This window comes from Archocentrus centrarchus, chromosome 20 (assembly GCF_007364275.1).
Source record: "Archocentrus centrarchus isolate MPI-CPG fArcCen1 chromosome 20, fArcCen1, whole genome shotgun sequence".
Lineage (NCBI taxonomy): Eukaryota > Metazoa > Chordata > Actinopteri > Cichliformes > Cichlidae > Archocentrus > Archocentrus centrarchus.
The window spans coordinates 19,396,813-19,411,243 of NC_044365.1; the positions used below are offsets into that span (position 1 = coordinate 19,396,813).

General features: G+C 42.1%; 1 protein-coding gene across 2 annotated transcripts in view; it reads right to left on the bottom strand.

The window, feature by feature from the left end:
* Positions 1-14,032, bottom strand: part of sh3kbp1 (SH3-domain kinase binding protein 1) — a 41,251-nt gene extending 27,219 nt beyond the window's left edge. For both annotated transcript variants that reach the window (XM_030757128.1, XM_030757129.1), the window contains exons 1-2: positions 13,847-14,032; positions 2,548-2,705 (exon numbers count right to left, since the gene is read on the bottom strand). In XM_030757128.1, the coding sequence (XP_030612988.1) occupies positions 2,548-2,705; positions 13,847-13,850 (162 nt within the window). In that variant the 5' untranslated portion in view covers positions 13,851-14,032. The remainder of the gene's footprint in view (positions 1-2,547; positions 2,706-13,846) is intronic.
* Positions 14,033-14,431: the final 399 nt, after the last annotated feature.

A 14,431-nucleotide genomic window follows, 5' to 3' on the forward strand; every position in this document is an offset into this window, starting at 1 on the left:
ACTCTCTCTCTCTCTCACACACACACACACACACACACAACATCTATGCAAAGCCTCTGGAGGCCCATTGTCCGGCTCTCTGACGGTGAATGCAAGAGCTGACGTTCAGTCAGCACAAATGAAGCCTGACTGCACAGAGAACAGCCTGACAATAGATGGACTTCTTTGCTGTAATCAAACTGAGTCCTGTTGCCCTTGGTTTGTAGCACATTTCTACTTCCTCTCATGAGACTGTGAGCAAGGTACTTCCTCCTTCTCATCATTACACACTGACTATTTTACATTCCCGAAGCTTTTTGTGAGACTTTCCTCATTTAGGAATCTCACACCTACAGCTGTGCAAGACCTGTTTCAATTACCAAACCAGCAAAACTGAAGAAGAAGAAGAAAAACTAGAAGCAGAAACTGTCATGCAGACACATTTTCCACCACAGAAAAGATGATCTAACTATAATCTAACAATTATTGGTTGTTCCAGACAGTGAGAATTGTCCAAAGTAATATCTTCATTTGCTTTGTTTCATCTGAGTAGTGGTTAGAAACAGAAGGGTTTACCATCAGAAATAAAAACCTGACATTCGCATTTGAGAAGCTCGACTTTATTTGATTTGTTGCGCCAGGGGGGACTGCATGATATCCAATAAACCTTCTCACTTGATTCCAGGTTGGTGGGGTCTGAAGATGTTTGGCAAAGTGAGTCTTGACCCCTGTAGCCACTCTACACTGCATCAGCACTGCATCAGTCACTACCAGTATAATACACACCTGAGTGTCAGTCTGAACTGTTGGTCACGGTTGCCATGTTTGCAGGAAAATTACTTTTAAAGGCTTGTTTGATTTATTTTTTGGCAACTGATTCAGAGTCAGGCAATAATTTATTTTTATCCAGCTCGAAAGATACCTGCTCCAGTGTAGCACGTACACACTCGACAACATGCCAAGTACACACAGCATGATATTTAGACTACCCTCACAGTTCCTGTTGTGGTTGCTGGGTTGGTTTTGTGATACAGACCAGGCGGCCCTGCTGCTGGTGGTTGAGTATGCGGCTAACATACTAGCTGCTTATCATCAGTCAGATAATAAGGGAGCAGAATATTAGTAGTGACCTCTTAAAAACTATTTTTTTAACAAATAAGAAAATAAAATTCTAATTGGCTATTTGACTAATCAGTTTAACTCTTAATAATGGCAAATAACTGAACAGTTTTATAGTTACTTTCTCTCACTCTGTGTTGTCAAATTCATTTTAAATCTTGGTTTTAAATCCATTTCTCAGTGCATCTTTGAATCTTTCTGTTCTGTTCTGTTCTGGTTGATTGGTTTAATCAATGGTGGGATTGGTAATTTGTTTACCCAACACAAAAGAATTCTTTAGTTTAGTGCATCTCAAGCCAGTGGTCTCAGAACACAAAAAGCACTGTCATCAGTGCCACCGTGCTGCGTGAAGTTGACTGAGGCTTAGTTATAGGCATGCTGGATGCTGGCACACGTGTCCAAGCTGCCGTTGCAGTCTTGCATGTCCACGAGAGCAGCATCCCTGATCTGATTGTTCTTGGTAGAAATGACTGGACACAGGTACTCCAACCTCGCATTGTTGCGGCAGCACCTCGCTTTGTGGCTGTTTCCACAGGGCAATGCCCACCCCCACATTGCCATTGCAGTGCAGTCCAGACACTTCCGCAGACAGAATTTAGCCCCAATATGCCTCCTGCTGAACATCCCTGGGACACGCTGATTCATCAGAGGAAGTCACAACCTATGACCACTGCAGACCCGCAGGCTGCACACATGAAGGACTGGACAGCATTTCCTTAACAACAGATCTGGACATTTATACAGTCCGTGTGCAGACGACCCAGAGGAGGCCATACATCATACTGAGAAATCCTCCTAAGTGGAATGATGACTGTGAAGCCTTCAGACCTCTCCAAACACTGTGTGAAGCCAAAACTTATTGAGGCCACTTGAGATCAGAGGCAAATATCACAAGACTAAAATGTGTGTTTGTAAAGGCAAGTCAATATATTACAGTAGGAATAGCAGCATGAAGAAGATGACACTGTGAAATGATATCAATTCAAAGTGTCAGCCGTGAGAGATCCTGATGTACTTTATTCTGTTGCTTCCTCTGCTTGTCTGGTTGCATTGAACTGTTGCAGAAAACAATGCAATCAGTGAAGTAACACTTAAGAATTACAGAACAGTTGCAAACGTTTACTGGTTTAATCCAAAAAAAAAAAAATTCCATTCATTCTTCATCACACACTCAACCTTAATCTAACCTTACTTCTTAATTTGATCTAACCTTAAATCTAATTTTAGTCTAACCCACTTTACAAAGAGTATAATGCTGGCAAATTCTCAAACGTGCACATGTGTTTTCCTGTCCTAAAATAGCAACAGAAACAAGTGCAAATACCCAAAGCAAACCACAGCCACAGGTTTGCTCCGCTGCTATTTGTGGAGGCTCTTTTGTGGGTTTCCATAGTCTTTAAACATGAGAGGAAAAAAAATAGGTCATAGGGACTGTTTGCAATTACTCACCCTGACAAAGTTATCTGGGAACAGCCCCCTGCGTCCACCCAGCTCACCCTCCCACCATCCTCCTTCATCCCGGCGTATGTTCACGATGATGTCGCCCACCGTCAGGCTCAACTCATCGTCCTGCTGAGCCTCATAGTCAAACTCCACCACGGCCTCCACTGTGTACAGAGAGCAAGAGGGAGAGTTGATATGTTACAACACGTAAATGGTCAAACACTGCAGAGGCACCACACTGGAGTCCAGAACATTGCTTAATTTTCTGGGGGAAAACCAGTTTTCATTCACTCATTAAAGATGTCCTTTTTTTTTTTTTTTGCTGTTGTTCACAAACCAAAGTGTGTGTTTTGTCTGAAAAGGCACGAAACACTGAATGCAAATCAAGCTGCTTTTTTAGAAACTCGCACTGTTTATCTCCTTGATCTTCCTCTCCTTTGCCAGTCGCTGCTTTTGTGTCGACGCAAACTGTTTGTGCAGCCCACCTGTCCTCACCGCAAATACCTCACAAACAAACAAACTAAAATATTCACGAAATGTCGTACACATCTGTCACTATCTACTCACTGTCAGGAAAATAAAGCCTGACTCAAAAAAAATAAAACGCTCTCATTCGAACAATGTATGTAAGCGGCTTACCACATACCGTAGCCACAAACTGAAAACGAGGCGATAATTCTGAGTAAACACATTTTCAAAGTGCAACTGAAAGTGTTGCATATTCAGTTTTTACATATGTTGGAAAAGCTTTTGCATAGATGCCACATTTGTGCATTTTAAAGGGTAGTTTTGGTTTATTTCAACCTGCTGTATTTGCCTAATGTGGCTAATGTGGCCCAGCTGTGGGTCAGTGTAGCTTTGCTCTCTCAGTCTTTGTTGAAGAGGTTCTAGGAAAGCAGGAGTTGGATAAAAAGAGTGGTTTTAAACATAGAAATTACAGCATCAAGGATCACTATCAGGGACAACTTGTGGCCTGAACTAATGTTAAGATATGTGAGGCTAATGACACATTACCCCGTGAGCCATTATGAGGACAACCAGAAATCCTCAGTCCACAGATGTGCAGCTAAATCAAATGGAAAACAAGACACAAAGATTAAAAAATAAATAAAAATCCTAAAAAACAAGTGGTTGGTGTTTTGCTCTCCACAATCTTGTGATATCACCTAAAAAAAAAAAATCATTTTACATGCAGGATTTCATGTATCCTGCAACTCTTTCAGCATGAATACACCAAATGGAAAGCCATCCGCAGCCTCACACTCATAAACAAACCACCATGCAGATGAATATGCAGGCTGATGAGGTCTAGTGCCCCAAAATAGATATCCCCATTGCAATCAGGACACTGGCTGTTCAAGGCATCTAATAACTGATTTTACTTCTAGACACACTGTAAAAAAAAAAGAAAAAAATGACATCTTTTGGAAAGCTGCAGGAAGCTCAGATTTGCTGCTCTGACTACTCATTTCCCACATCGTTTGCAATATAAGTGGTGAGTTAAAAAGTCAGCATGACCTATCCAGCCACAATACCCACGAGTGAAAAAAAAAAGTTTGTGTTTTTTCCTTTTTTAGACCTTCACTTTGGCTTACAAGTTCTTCCTTGTGGGCATGAAACTGGTCAAAAAATATTCCCACATGGTACTGCTCGGTGACCTGTATACACACGAACCCTCCTCCAGATGACTCAAAAGAAACTTGATGAGAGTAATTATTCCCTTTCAGTCACTGGGGGTGTTTTCATTTGAGCAGGAGGGAGGTGGGATCAAATTTTATAGGCCCTTCCTGCTGCCTCACACAAAAACATATCAGTGCGGCCATGGGCAGAAATTATTACTTCTTTATTTCTGAGAAAAAGAGAAAAATTATAAAATAATGATAAATAGCATAATAACATGCATTCAGACCTCTTGTGCTAATGAAGACAAGACAAAATCTAAAATGTCCCTGTCAGCTTTAGCGTTAGTTTGGTGTCGAACCATCCTGAGCTTTAAAGGTTAAAGCAAGCGGTTTAAGGCACCCCAGTGTACCTCAGAGATTTTATTGGCCTACTCTTCCAGCCAGTCCCTTTAGGTCTTTGGAGCAAAGGTTACTGCTGGTGCATCGGGCCTTTGGGGCAGTGGTTCCAAAAATCTGGAATAAATTACCCTCATCCCTTTGTTTTATTGATTCAGCTGAGGTTTCTAAAATAAAAACAAAAAGGCATTTGGGTAATTATGTATCTGATCTCATATCATTCATATATCTCTTTGTTTTTTGCTTTTATTGTTTTTTCTGTTGGTGTCAGGCACTTGTAAGCTTTACTTACATACTTAATTTTATTAATTAGTTCCTAGTTTTGAAAATTGAACTCCCCCTAATATGAATCACAGTTGGTTTGGTCCATTGTCTACCTTATCTATGGTGAATTTGGTGCAGCAAAGGAAGTGTGAGACATTGTTCTTTCCTTCTGCCACTCCACAGAATGAAACATATTCACAAATGTAACCAAATTGTATTTTTTTACCTACACCATCTTGATGCTGAATCGTATGCTTCGGTGCAGCTGCCATAATGTTACAGGCTGAGGTTTGTGCCACCCCATAAAAAAAATCATTAAATCCTGAAAATGCCTCTGCTCTGTAGTAACAATTAGCAGTTAGACATCAATAAAAATAAAAACAAGCAAGCAGAAATGTACATCATGCTGAAGACATGAGGTGAACATTTCTGAAATATGGTGAAACAGATTTAACCTGATTCTCTGAAAGAATTAACAACTCAAAAACAAACACAAAAAAACTACCTTCCCTTCATTTCCTCAAAACGTCTCACACCAACTCACATTTTCATACACGCAGAAACATCTTGTGAATGCGTGTGCAGCTGATAATACTTGTAAAAATGCACTTATGTGTCATATCACATTTTGCTTATTAAGGCCAGCTCTCTGCACACACACACACACACACACACACACACGCATGCACCGGCTGCCGAGGCCTAAACTGTGTGGGCAGCTAACTGAGGGGATGCAATAGGGGAGTTTCAGGGGTTGGGTAACCATGGGAACAACAGTATAAGGGGGTTGCTATGACTCAGATATGCCCCCCAGCCCCCAGTAACCTCTTTCACACATGTATATGCTGTAGCATTAAATGCATTAAAGGATGCTGCACCAGCCGCTTCTTGTGGTAGTGCTTGGTGGAAGGTCAGGGTGTGGCTGGGAGTTTAAATCAGAGAGAAGGAGGAAGACATCCACAAGACAAAGCAGACGACTGTAGTCCAAGTTGGTCTGCCACTCAGATGGTGGGATATGATTCTGGCTCCAGATAACTCTACAGATTAGACGCAGCTGAGACAGCGACGTGGCACGAGTAGTATTTTCCTTTTACTGATCTCAGCTGTAATATTTGTGGGGAAGTGGCAGGTTGTTCAGTAAGGAGAAGTACGCTCTGTGAACTGATAGCTTGTGGCAGTTATCGTGCAAACTGCATTACAGTAGAGCTGAGTGGCAGAACAGGGCAACACACTGCAGTCCACCCACCCGCGTCCCTCAGTAACACGCGCGCTGCTGAAGAGGACGACAGCTTGTGGCTCCGCACATCACCGAGTGCAAAGTCGGGTGCAAGTTAAAAAGTGACACAATGTTAACGCCAAATGGGCTCTGAAGACGAGCCGTCACATGTGAAGCCATGCAGAAAGATTGGAGTCTTCCAGTGGCGACATGAGCTTACAAAGCAAAAAGCCTAGGTTGATTATCTGTAGCACGACAGTGGCTAATGTGCAAAGGATAGTCACTCAGTCCTGTACACAAGGTTAACTCAATTAACTCCAGTGCGTGCAGCTATGTACCTGCACACAACTCATGCTGACATCCCTGCAGAGCTGGAGTGTGTTATCTGCTGGGATTTCAACTTCAACATGTTGAAGCTGAAACTTCTTTAACTTGATAAAGTTAAATATGTATGCATATTATTAGAAGAAAAGGCTCCACATTTGGTGACACTGTGAATAAGAAGTCACCGTGCATCAAGAAAATGTGAAAGTACGGTACTCTCTGCAAACCAGTCTTGATGTTGCAACAAAGGAAACAGATTCAAGTTCATTTTATGAGTGGAGATCTTTTTAATGATTTTTATGCAAAGCAAGATTGTGTAACAACATTTTGATTTGATTGCCGTGTGTGAAGCACAGGAGAAAAATAAGGTAAGGGAATTATTAATTAAGTTAAATAAGGCTATTTCTGTATTGAAGTGTGGGAGGTGAAGTCAGTAGTCTCACAGCCTGAGGAAAGAAACCGCTCCAGTCTGGTGTTTCGGCAGCAGATACTTGTGTATCACTTGCCAGATGGCATCAGGGTAAACAGACTGTGGCTGTGGTGGGTTTTGTCTTCAGCTCCCTTTGTCTTGTTTATACAAAAGCTGAGTTTTTAAAGATACATTAATTATCCCACTCCTCACTCCTCAAACACTATCCAGTTATAATCCCCCCCTCGTCTGTGTGTGTGTGTGTGTGTGTTTGTGTGGTTGTTTGTTTTTGGTGGTTTGCCTTCTTTTTTACTACAGGCTGGGCTTTCTTTGATTGCGTCTTGATTATGCTCAACTGCTACGGCCCACCTTCCAATCTCATGTTCTGCTCTTGTATTTTATTTCTGCAGCACACAAAATAAGAAAGGAGGAAGAAGAAGATATTTTTTTACATGTACACTCACATTCACACTAAGTCCCTTACCCTTTTTTCCCTTGTTTTTTTTTTTATCTTCATTTTCTTGTTCATGCAATTTCACCATTTTTCTTGCATGCATATCTATCCTTTGTTTTGTTATATTAACATCTGAATGGTGGGTGGGCTGCTGGGCCCAAGAAGATAAGGAGAGCCAGCTCAGAACAACCAGGTGTCTGCAGTCCCGATCACCTATTAAGCCTCACCCTGAACAGAAAGTTGCTAGAGGTGGTAGAGGTGGGCCTGACCTGGGCCTGGGGCGAAAAAGGAAAGGGAAATGAGGAAAGAAGGCGTAAAAAGGAAAATTCACTAACTTAAATATGTTCCAGTCGTCACTGACAGTATATTCAAAGCCTAATAATGTTTATTCCTTATTACTGTCCAAACCTTATCAAGAAACCACACTGTTGCTCTGGCTTAAATGTTCCTTCAATACCACAAACCCTCCCTTACGTACCGCCCTAAATCCATGGCAGAAAATAGACCCAGCAAATCCATTGTTTGCTCTCATTAGAGTAACACATCATTGGTTTGGGTGTTGTCACTGGATGTGGCAACAACCAAACACCAACACCAAACTAAAACCAGAAAAATACAGACAACTGCAGAGGGTGCTGGAGTTACAGAGCCGAGGAGGTGTCGCCTCCTTTGACCTCTGGAATCTACCAGAACTAGATGGCATGCTTAGAGTTCATCACAATGCACGCAGTACTGACAAATCAAGAACGTGTATGAAATGCCTGTTATGACTTGTGAACATACGATGAATATTAGCTGTTAAAACCACATTCACAGAGAATACGCCTAAGATTTTTTTTTTTTTTTTTTTTGCTTGTGCTGGTGCAGCTATACATTTTGGGAACTATATTGTACGGTACCAGTAAAAAGTTTAGACACACTCACAGATGGGTGTTGTCTGTATTTATGTTTATCTAAAGTTGCATTTGCCTCAAAAGTGAGAACTTCAGTTATTGCGGTCAAAAAAATATGGCTTCCTACAAGTTTCTTGACACTTTTCTACAAACAGCTTGTTGCGCAACTGAAACAAAAAAAGAGCCAAAAGGGATGTTGTCTTATTAGAGCAAGAATAAGAAATAACATTGTTGTTGTTTTTGCATCAATGTGTTGGATCACAAACGTTACACGGCCCATCTTTATCAGTGACAAAAAGTGCAGTTCCTCCAATGGCCACAAGAGCGAGTAAACACCCACAGATTTCCATGTTAAAATATCCAACTTGACACAGTTAAAAAACACTTTTACAGACCAGTAAAAACCACTTTTGGACTCGATAGCTAATTTCCCACTGCAAGAAAACTGTATGGGGGTGACTTGCTCTTTTCTATCTCACCTGTTTAAACTGTATTAAAGCTTAAAGTTGCAGTTGCTCTGAGTGACAGCTGACTTTCTTCTAGCAGACATCTAGGTGTCTGCTAGAAGTCACTTCTGCTCCTATGACTTGCAGAGCTAGATCTCTCAACCATGAACTCTGCACTCTATAGATGTGCCTTACTAAATAAGCTGCCAGCATAACCTAACAATGTAGGACTTAATATGATGTTGGCAAACCCTTTGCAGCTATAAAAGCTTCAGTTCTTCTAGGAAGGCTTTCTACAAGATTCAGGAGTGTTTATGGGAATTTTGACCATTCTTCAAGAAGCACATTTGTGAGGTCAGACACTGATGTTGGACGAGAAGGCCTGGCTCACAGTCTCTGCTCAAATTCATCCCAAAGGTGTTCTGTCAGGTTGCGGTCAGGACTGTGTGCAGGCCAAACAAGTTCTTCCACATCAAAATCCCTCATCCATGTCTTTATAGACCTGCTTTGTGCACTGATGTACAGTCATGTTGGAACAGGAAGGGGCCATCCCCAAACTGTTCCTACAAAGTTGGCAGCATAAATTGTCCAAAATGTCTTGGTATGCTGAAGCATTAAGAGTCCCTTTCACTGGAACTAGGGGGCCGAGCCCAACTCCTGAAAAACACCCCCACAGATTAATCCCCCCTCCTCCAAACTTTACACTTGGCACAATGCAGTCAGACAAATACTGTTCTCTGGCATTGGATTGCCAGACAGAGAATCGTCATTCATCACTCCAGAGAACATGTCTCCACCGCTCTAGAGTCCAGTTTGGGTGTGCTTTGCATCACTGTATCTTTGCACGCTTTGCTCTTGGTGATGTAAGGCTTGGATGCAGCTGCTCAGCCATGGAACCCCATTCCATGAAGCTCTCTATGCCAAGCTCTTGAGCTGATCTGAAGGCCACATGAAGTTTGGAGGTCTGTAGTAACTGACTCTGCAGAAAGTTGACGACCTCTGCACACTATGTGCCTCACCATCCGCTGATCCTGCTCTGTCATTTTACGTGACCTACCACCTTCTGGCTGAGTTGCTGTCATTCACAATCACTTCCACTTTGTTATAATATCACTAACAGCTGACTATGGAATATTTAATAGTGAAGAAATTTCCTAGAGTTGTTGCACAGGTGGCATCCTATCATGGTACCATGCTGGAATTCCTGTAGCTCCTGGAATGGGATGGGTGAGTGAATACTTTTGACCACAGAGTGTATGTGACAAAGGATGTGAAAAGCCGAGCAGAGATAAAGACCGAGACACTCAAGAACTGTTTTTTTTTTCCGATATCTCCAAATATCTGTCTGCAAATATCTCTTAAAACTGTTCTGAGCATAAACTGTAAATAAACAGCACACTATTTTGTCCCAAATCCTTGTCCAGAAAACCTCTCAGATATGAAGAGAAAGCCCCAGCTCAGTGCAGCCACACATGCACTCCGGCCAGCCAGCCAGAATCACTTCAGCCTGTCTCGATAACGCTGTACTGACTGCGACTGATCTAAGGTTTCTATTAAACCTTGTGCAGTTTTTATCAGGAGTTTAATCATTTACAAACATCCAACAAGTGACTATCTATCCTCCTAAACCACAATATTTCAAAGAACAGACAGCAGCAACAATGGCAACTAGAAATGGACACTTCAGAGCCAGGGTTAGTAAACCAATGTGTTACAACACAGAGGCTCTATCCTTTATATACAGTCTATGTTTAGATCACAAATCACCAGGTTCCATTTTGTGCAATGATGTAAGTGCAGATCATTCAGCTTACTTAGGTATAGTTTAACTGCTGCCACCTCTTTATGAGAAATACTGAAAATTAAAGTTAATTAGAGCGATTTAGGATACAGGAAGTCTATTTTTGATCATGGCAACATTTAGCTTACAGTTACTATGTTATCAAACAATGTGTCCATTAGCCTTTAGACATCAGTTTGCAGCACTATGAACAAAATTATAAACACATTCAAGACTTCTCTTCCTCCCTGCATCTTTTCTGTTCCATAAATGACAGTAACAGAAGTTTTTAAACAACTTTTTGATGTTTTGAAGAAGAAATGATTAATCAGTAGTGGTAGCCTTTATCTCCTATGCTCCTGTTGTTGGTAATACGTTGTTTGTGCAGAAGAGTAACAGAAGGCCTTGAGAAGACAAGAGTCTGAATATCTGAAAGACTGCAGACAAAATAAAACTCCCACTCAAGTGGTCAAGAAATACACACACACAAAAACCAAGATGGGTCTGCAGCATCCTCTGAACAGCTGCAGACAGTTTAGATAAGGGGAAACAAGACATACAGACACTGAACTTTGCAAAGCCGTGTAACCACAAGTTTACATCGGACTAGTGGGTGAATTTCAGTGCTGCTGTGGCCGATGATGTCAAGAGCAGCTGTGTGTTTCTGTCTGTAAAACATTCACTCTGGACCAGAGCCCACTGAGAGTCAGAGCCACCCACTCCAACTGTGGATCAGATCATAGGCTTCAGCAAATTCCCCCACATTAAAGGAAAATTCCAGCCACTCTCCGCTCATCAGTCTGCTGTCGAGCGCATCTTGTGACAAAAATCTATTAATCTCCCCCAGCTCGCACAGCCCTGCTCACAGCACTATCATTTCCCAGAACGTCTGGTGATAAGCACCCCCCCCCCCCCCCCCCCCTGCATTCCTCTTGAGGGTTTTAGTGTAGGTGAGCAATGTTGGCAACAACAGCAGGAAGAGAGCGAAAGCTTTTCAGTTTCAGATGACAAAAGTGAAACAGCTTTTGGCCACACTGTACAGTGATGCCAGTAGTGAAACTCGACTATTTTAAGATATAGTATGCCCTCGTGTATAAGGGCACACTATATGCTGTACTATAAGTGAAGGTTACAGTTTAAAAAAAATCTGATTTTTTTTTCCTCCTTTATATCTGCAGCTTAACCCAAAGCTTTGGACTGTAAGCGTCATGTCTGGGGACTCGGTTTGCACAGTATGTGCAGGAACGAGAAAAGGAACAAGCACACGGGGTGCATAAACATAGCTTTATCAAAGTGTAAGGCCACTGCAGGTTAGGGGTGTTGATGAAGTGAAACTATGAATGTAAATAAACTTGGATAAATATACATATACTTGTTTACTGATGCTGAAAGTTCAGAAAAGGTGCAGCTGCAAAGCCTTTTTGTGTTTACCCAACTAATGACATGTTATCTAGTGGCATGTCATTAGTTGGATTAAGTGTCCATTCAAAGGCTGATTATAGGTTTGTCAAATTAAAGATCACTAATAAGGTCTACTCACGTGCTTAAGTTAAAAATACTTATGATGTTTAGTGTCCCTTGGTTAACAGTGTCACTTGGGAACTACACCCAGTGGCCTGAGCTACAAAATGCACAATGTACGAGCAATCTCAAGTTACCTCAACTCAGGATATATTCACAAACTGGTTATGCTTAGTTGCTCAGCTTCATCTTTGTAACCAGAAGACATCTGCAAAATTTTGCATCTCAGGTGGTCACTGAGAGTTAGGTAAACATTCTAATTTAATAATTTCAGCTCTTCTTCGATAAAGTATCTTTTTATGATAGATAAAATGTTTATTATTTCAAGGATGTTATTGAAATATTAATGAAATCATACTTGGCGCTGAGGATGTCCGTTCAGAGGTGTTTTTCATACTTGGCCACCCTAGTGTTTGTTAATGGTGAGGGCAAAATCTGGACACACCTCTCCAATGGAGTTCAGGATGACACCTTTAACTATGAGCTCAGTAATTAAGCGAATAGCTTAATAATAATAATTCTTAACTACTAAACATCCAACGCGTCCATGGCAACTCATCTTCATTTAGCGGTAAGGTTTCATTTTTGCCTGTTTGGAAAACTCCAGTGTTGAACATCTTCTAGTTTCTGAAAATTAGCTTCTTTTTTTTTAGCACGTGGCTAAAACAAAAACCAACCCCAACCATGGATGTGTTGCTAGGCAAGAGGTTACTAGATAAAAATTATGGGTCAATATGGGTTCAACACAGTAACATCTCCCAGGAAAAAAGTTGCTCGGCATGTGTATGAACTAAAATATGTTGAAGTTTTAAAATCTTTTTCATCTTAAATGTCATTTAAAAAAAAAAAATCTTTGGTTTGCATCTTTGGATGTCGCACATGGATTCTGAACAATTAAAAGTAAATTACTTGCCCATATATGGTTCAAATTTTTGTGATTTCGCTTGAGTGGATTATCGGGCAACATTTAGGCTTTATATATTTTAAAACAACAAGGCTCATTGGGTTCAAATAACTAAGTAGTACAGGAAAAGCTGATACTGTACTTCAACGAGGCATAGGCACAAACATTTTTCCACTTAACTTAGCAACTACAGGGATTTGTGGGCCTCTGGGGTAATTTACTGCTTTTCCCAGTTGCCATTCCAGCATTGAAAGTTGCGTGTTTCCCCTGAGGTCAGCCTCGCATTGTTTGTTTACATGCTTGTACAGAGAGACCTCCATTTTTATTTTATTTTAAGTATTTAATAGAAATAGGATGTGAGTGGAAAACAGCTGCACCTTGTAAATCTCTTCATTACTGGTCAGAACTGTGGAGAGTTCAGTTGGTCGCTCAGTCTGTCGTTTACTCCCTTGCAGAGAAATCTTACAGAAATAAGAAGTGGCATGGAAACGCAGGTCCGCATGACGCCTGTACGACGATACGCTCGTTTGTATGACGCTTAATTGATTACTCGACCTCCAATTCTGCGGGTAATTAATAGTCATGCATTGCGTGCAGCGGCGCAGCGCCGTGGGAAATGATGGCGATGATAAGAAGAGTAAGGCCTGTTTCATCCACAGAGGCACGGAGCTGGGGAGACTCTGTGGAACACAATGGGCAGACAGACAGAGAGTGAATGTAAACGTGTCAACATCTGCAACTCATCAATGTGACCCGGCGCCGCTTTCCTGAAATCGCTCCCGTGAGGACGCGCCGCACTCCCACGCGCGGCTTTCTAATCATGAATAAAGCATCGGAGATGTGCGAGAGAAAAACGCCGAGCCTGCGGTCGCCTTTGAAACAAGCTCTGCCGTGCACGGAGCGACGTCAGGGGAGGTGAGGTGGGGAGGACGGAGAGAGAGGATGAACCCTCCGCGCATCTGGACCGGGGGTTGATTCCTGCCCATCCAGATGTGCAGGGGCGCTGGAGGCTATTTGGGGGGATTTCTACAAAGAAGAAGCAAAGAAATTTTTTTTTAAAAAGCGTCACATCTCACCCATTTATGTGTCCCGGTGTGCTGGTAGTGCTCCTGCAGGCTGCTCGGTAAAGGGGAAGGCGGTTGTCTCAGGTATAAGAGGGGTTTGCGCCAGACCGAGCCCCAGCCTCCTGCTCTCACTACAGATCCGCTACAGCAGCGCTGCTGAAACGGGAGGAGCGTCAGACGAAACCATATTCCTTCCTCTTTTTTCTCTCTCTCTCTCTCTCCGGTGACACGGCAGAGGAGGCAGAGCGAGTGGCCAGAAACGGAAAAGGCGCTGATGAACGAAATCTCTCTCTCTCGCTCTCTCTAACGTTGCCTTCAAGTGCACCGCGTAAACTCCGACTTCCCTATTTGCATTTAGCCACAGCAGGCGGGTATGTTATGAACACGCTGTGACGCAATGTGTTGCACCACGCGTGATGTACTTGGAACAGATGGCGCAGGGACAAATGCTGTGTTATGGGACAGGAAATCCCAACACTCAAAAAAAAAAAAAAAATGCGCTGTGCAATGCAATGAGAAGTGCAACATGTTATTTATTCATTATATTTGTTGTCGTGACCACTTCTGAGACAATATAAGAACTGCGGGAGGATCCAA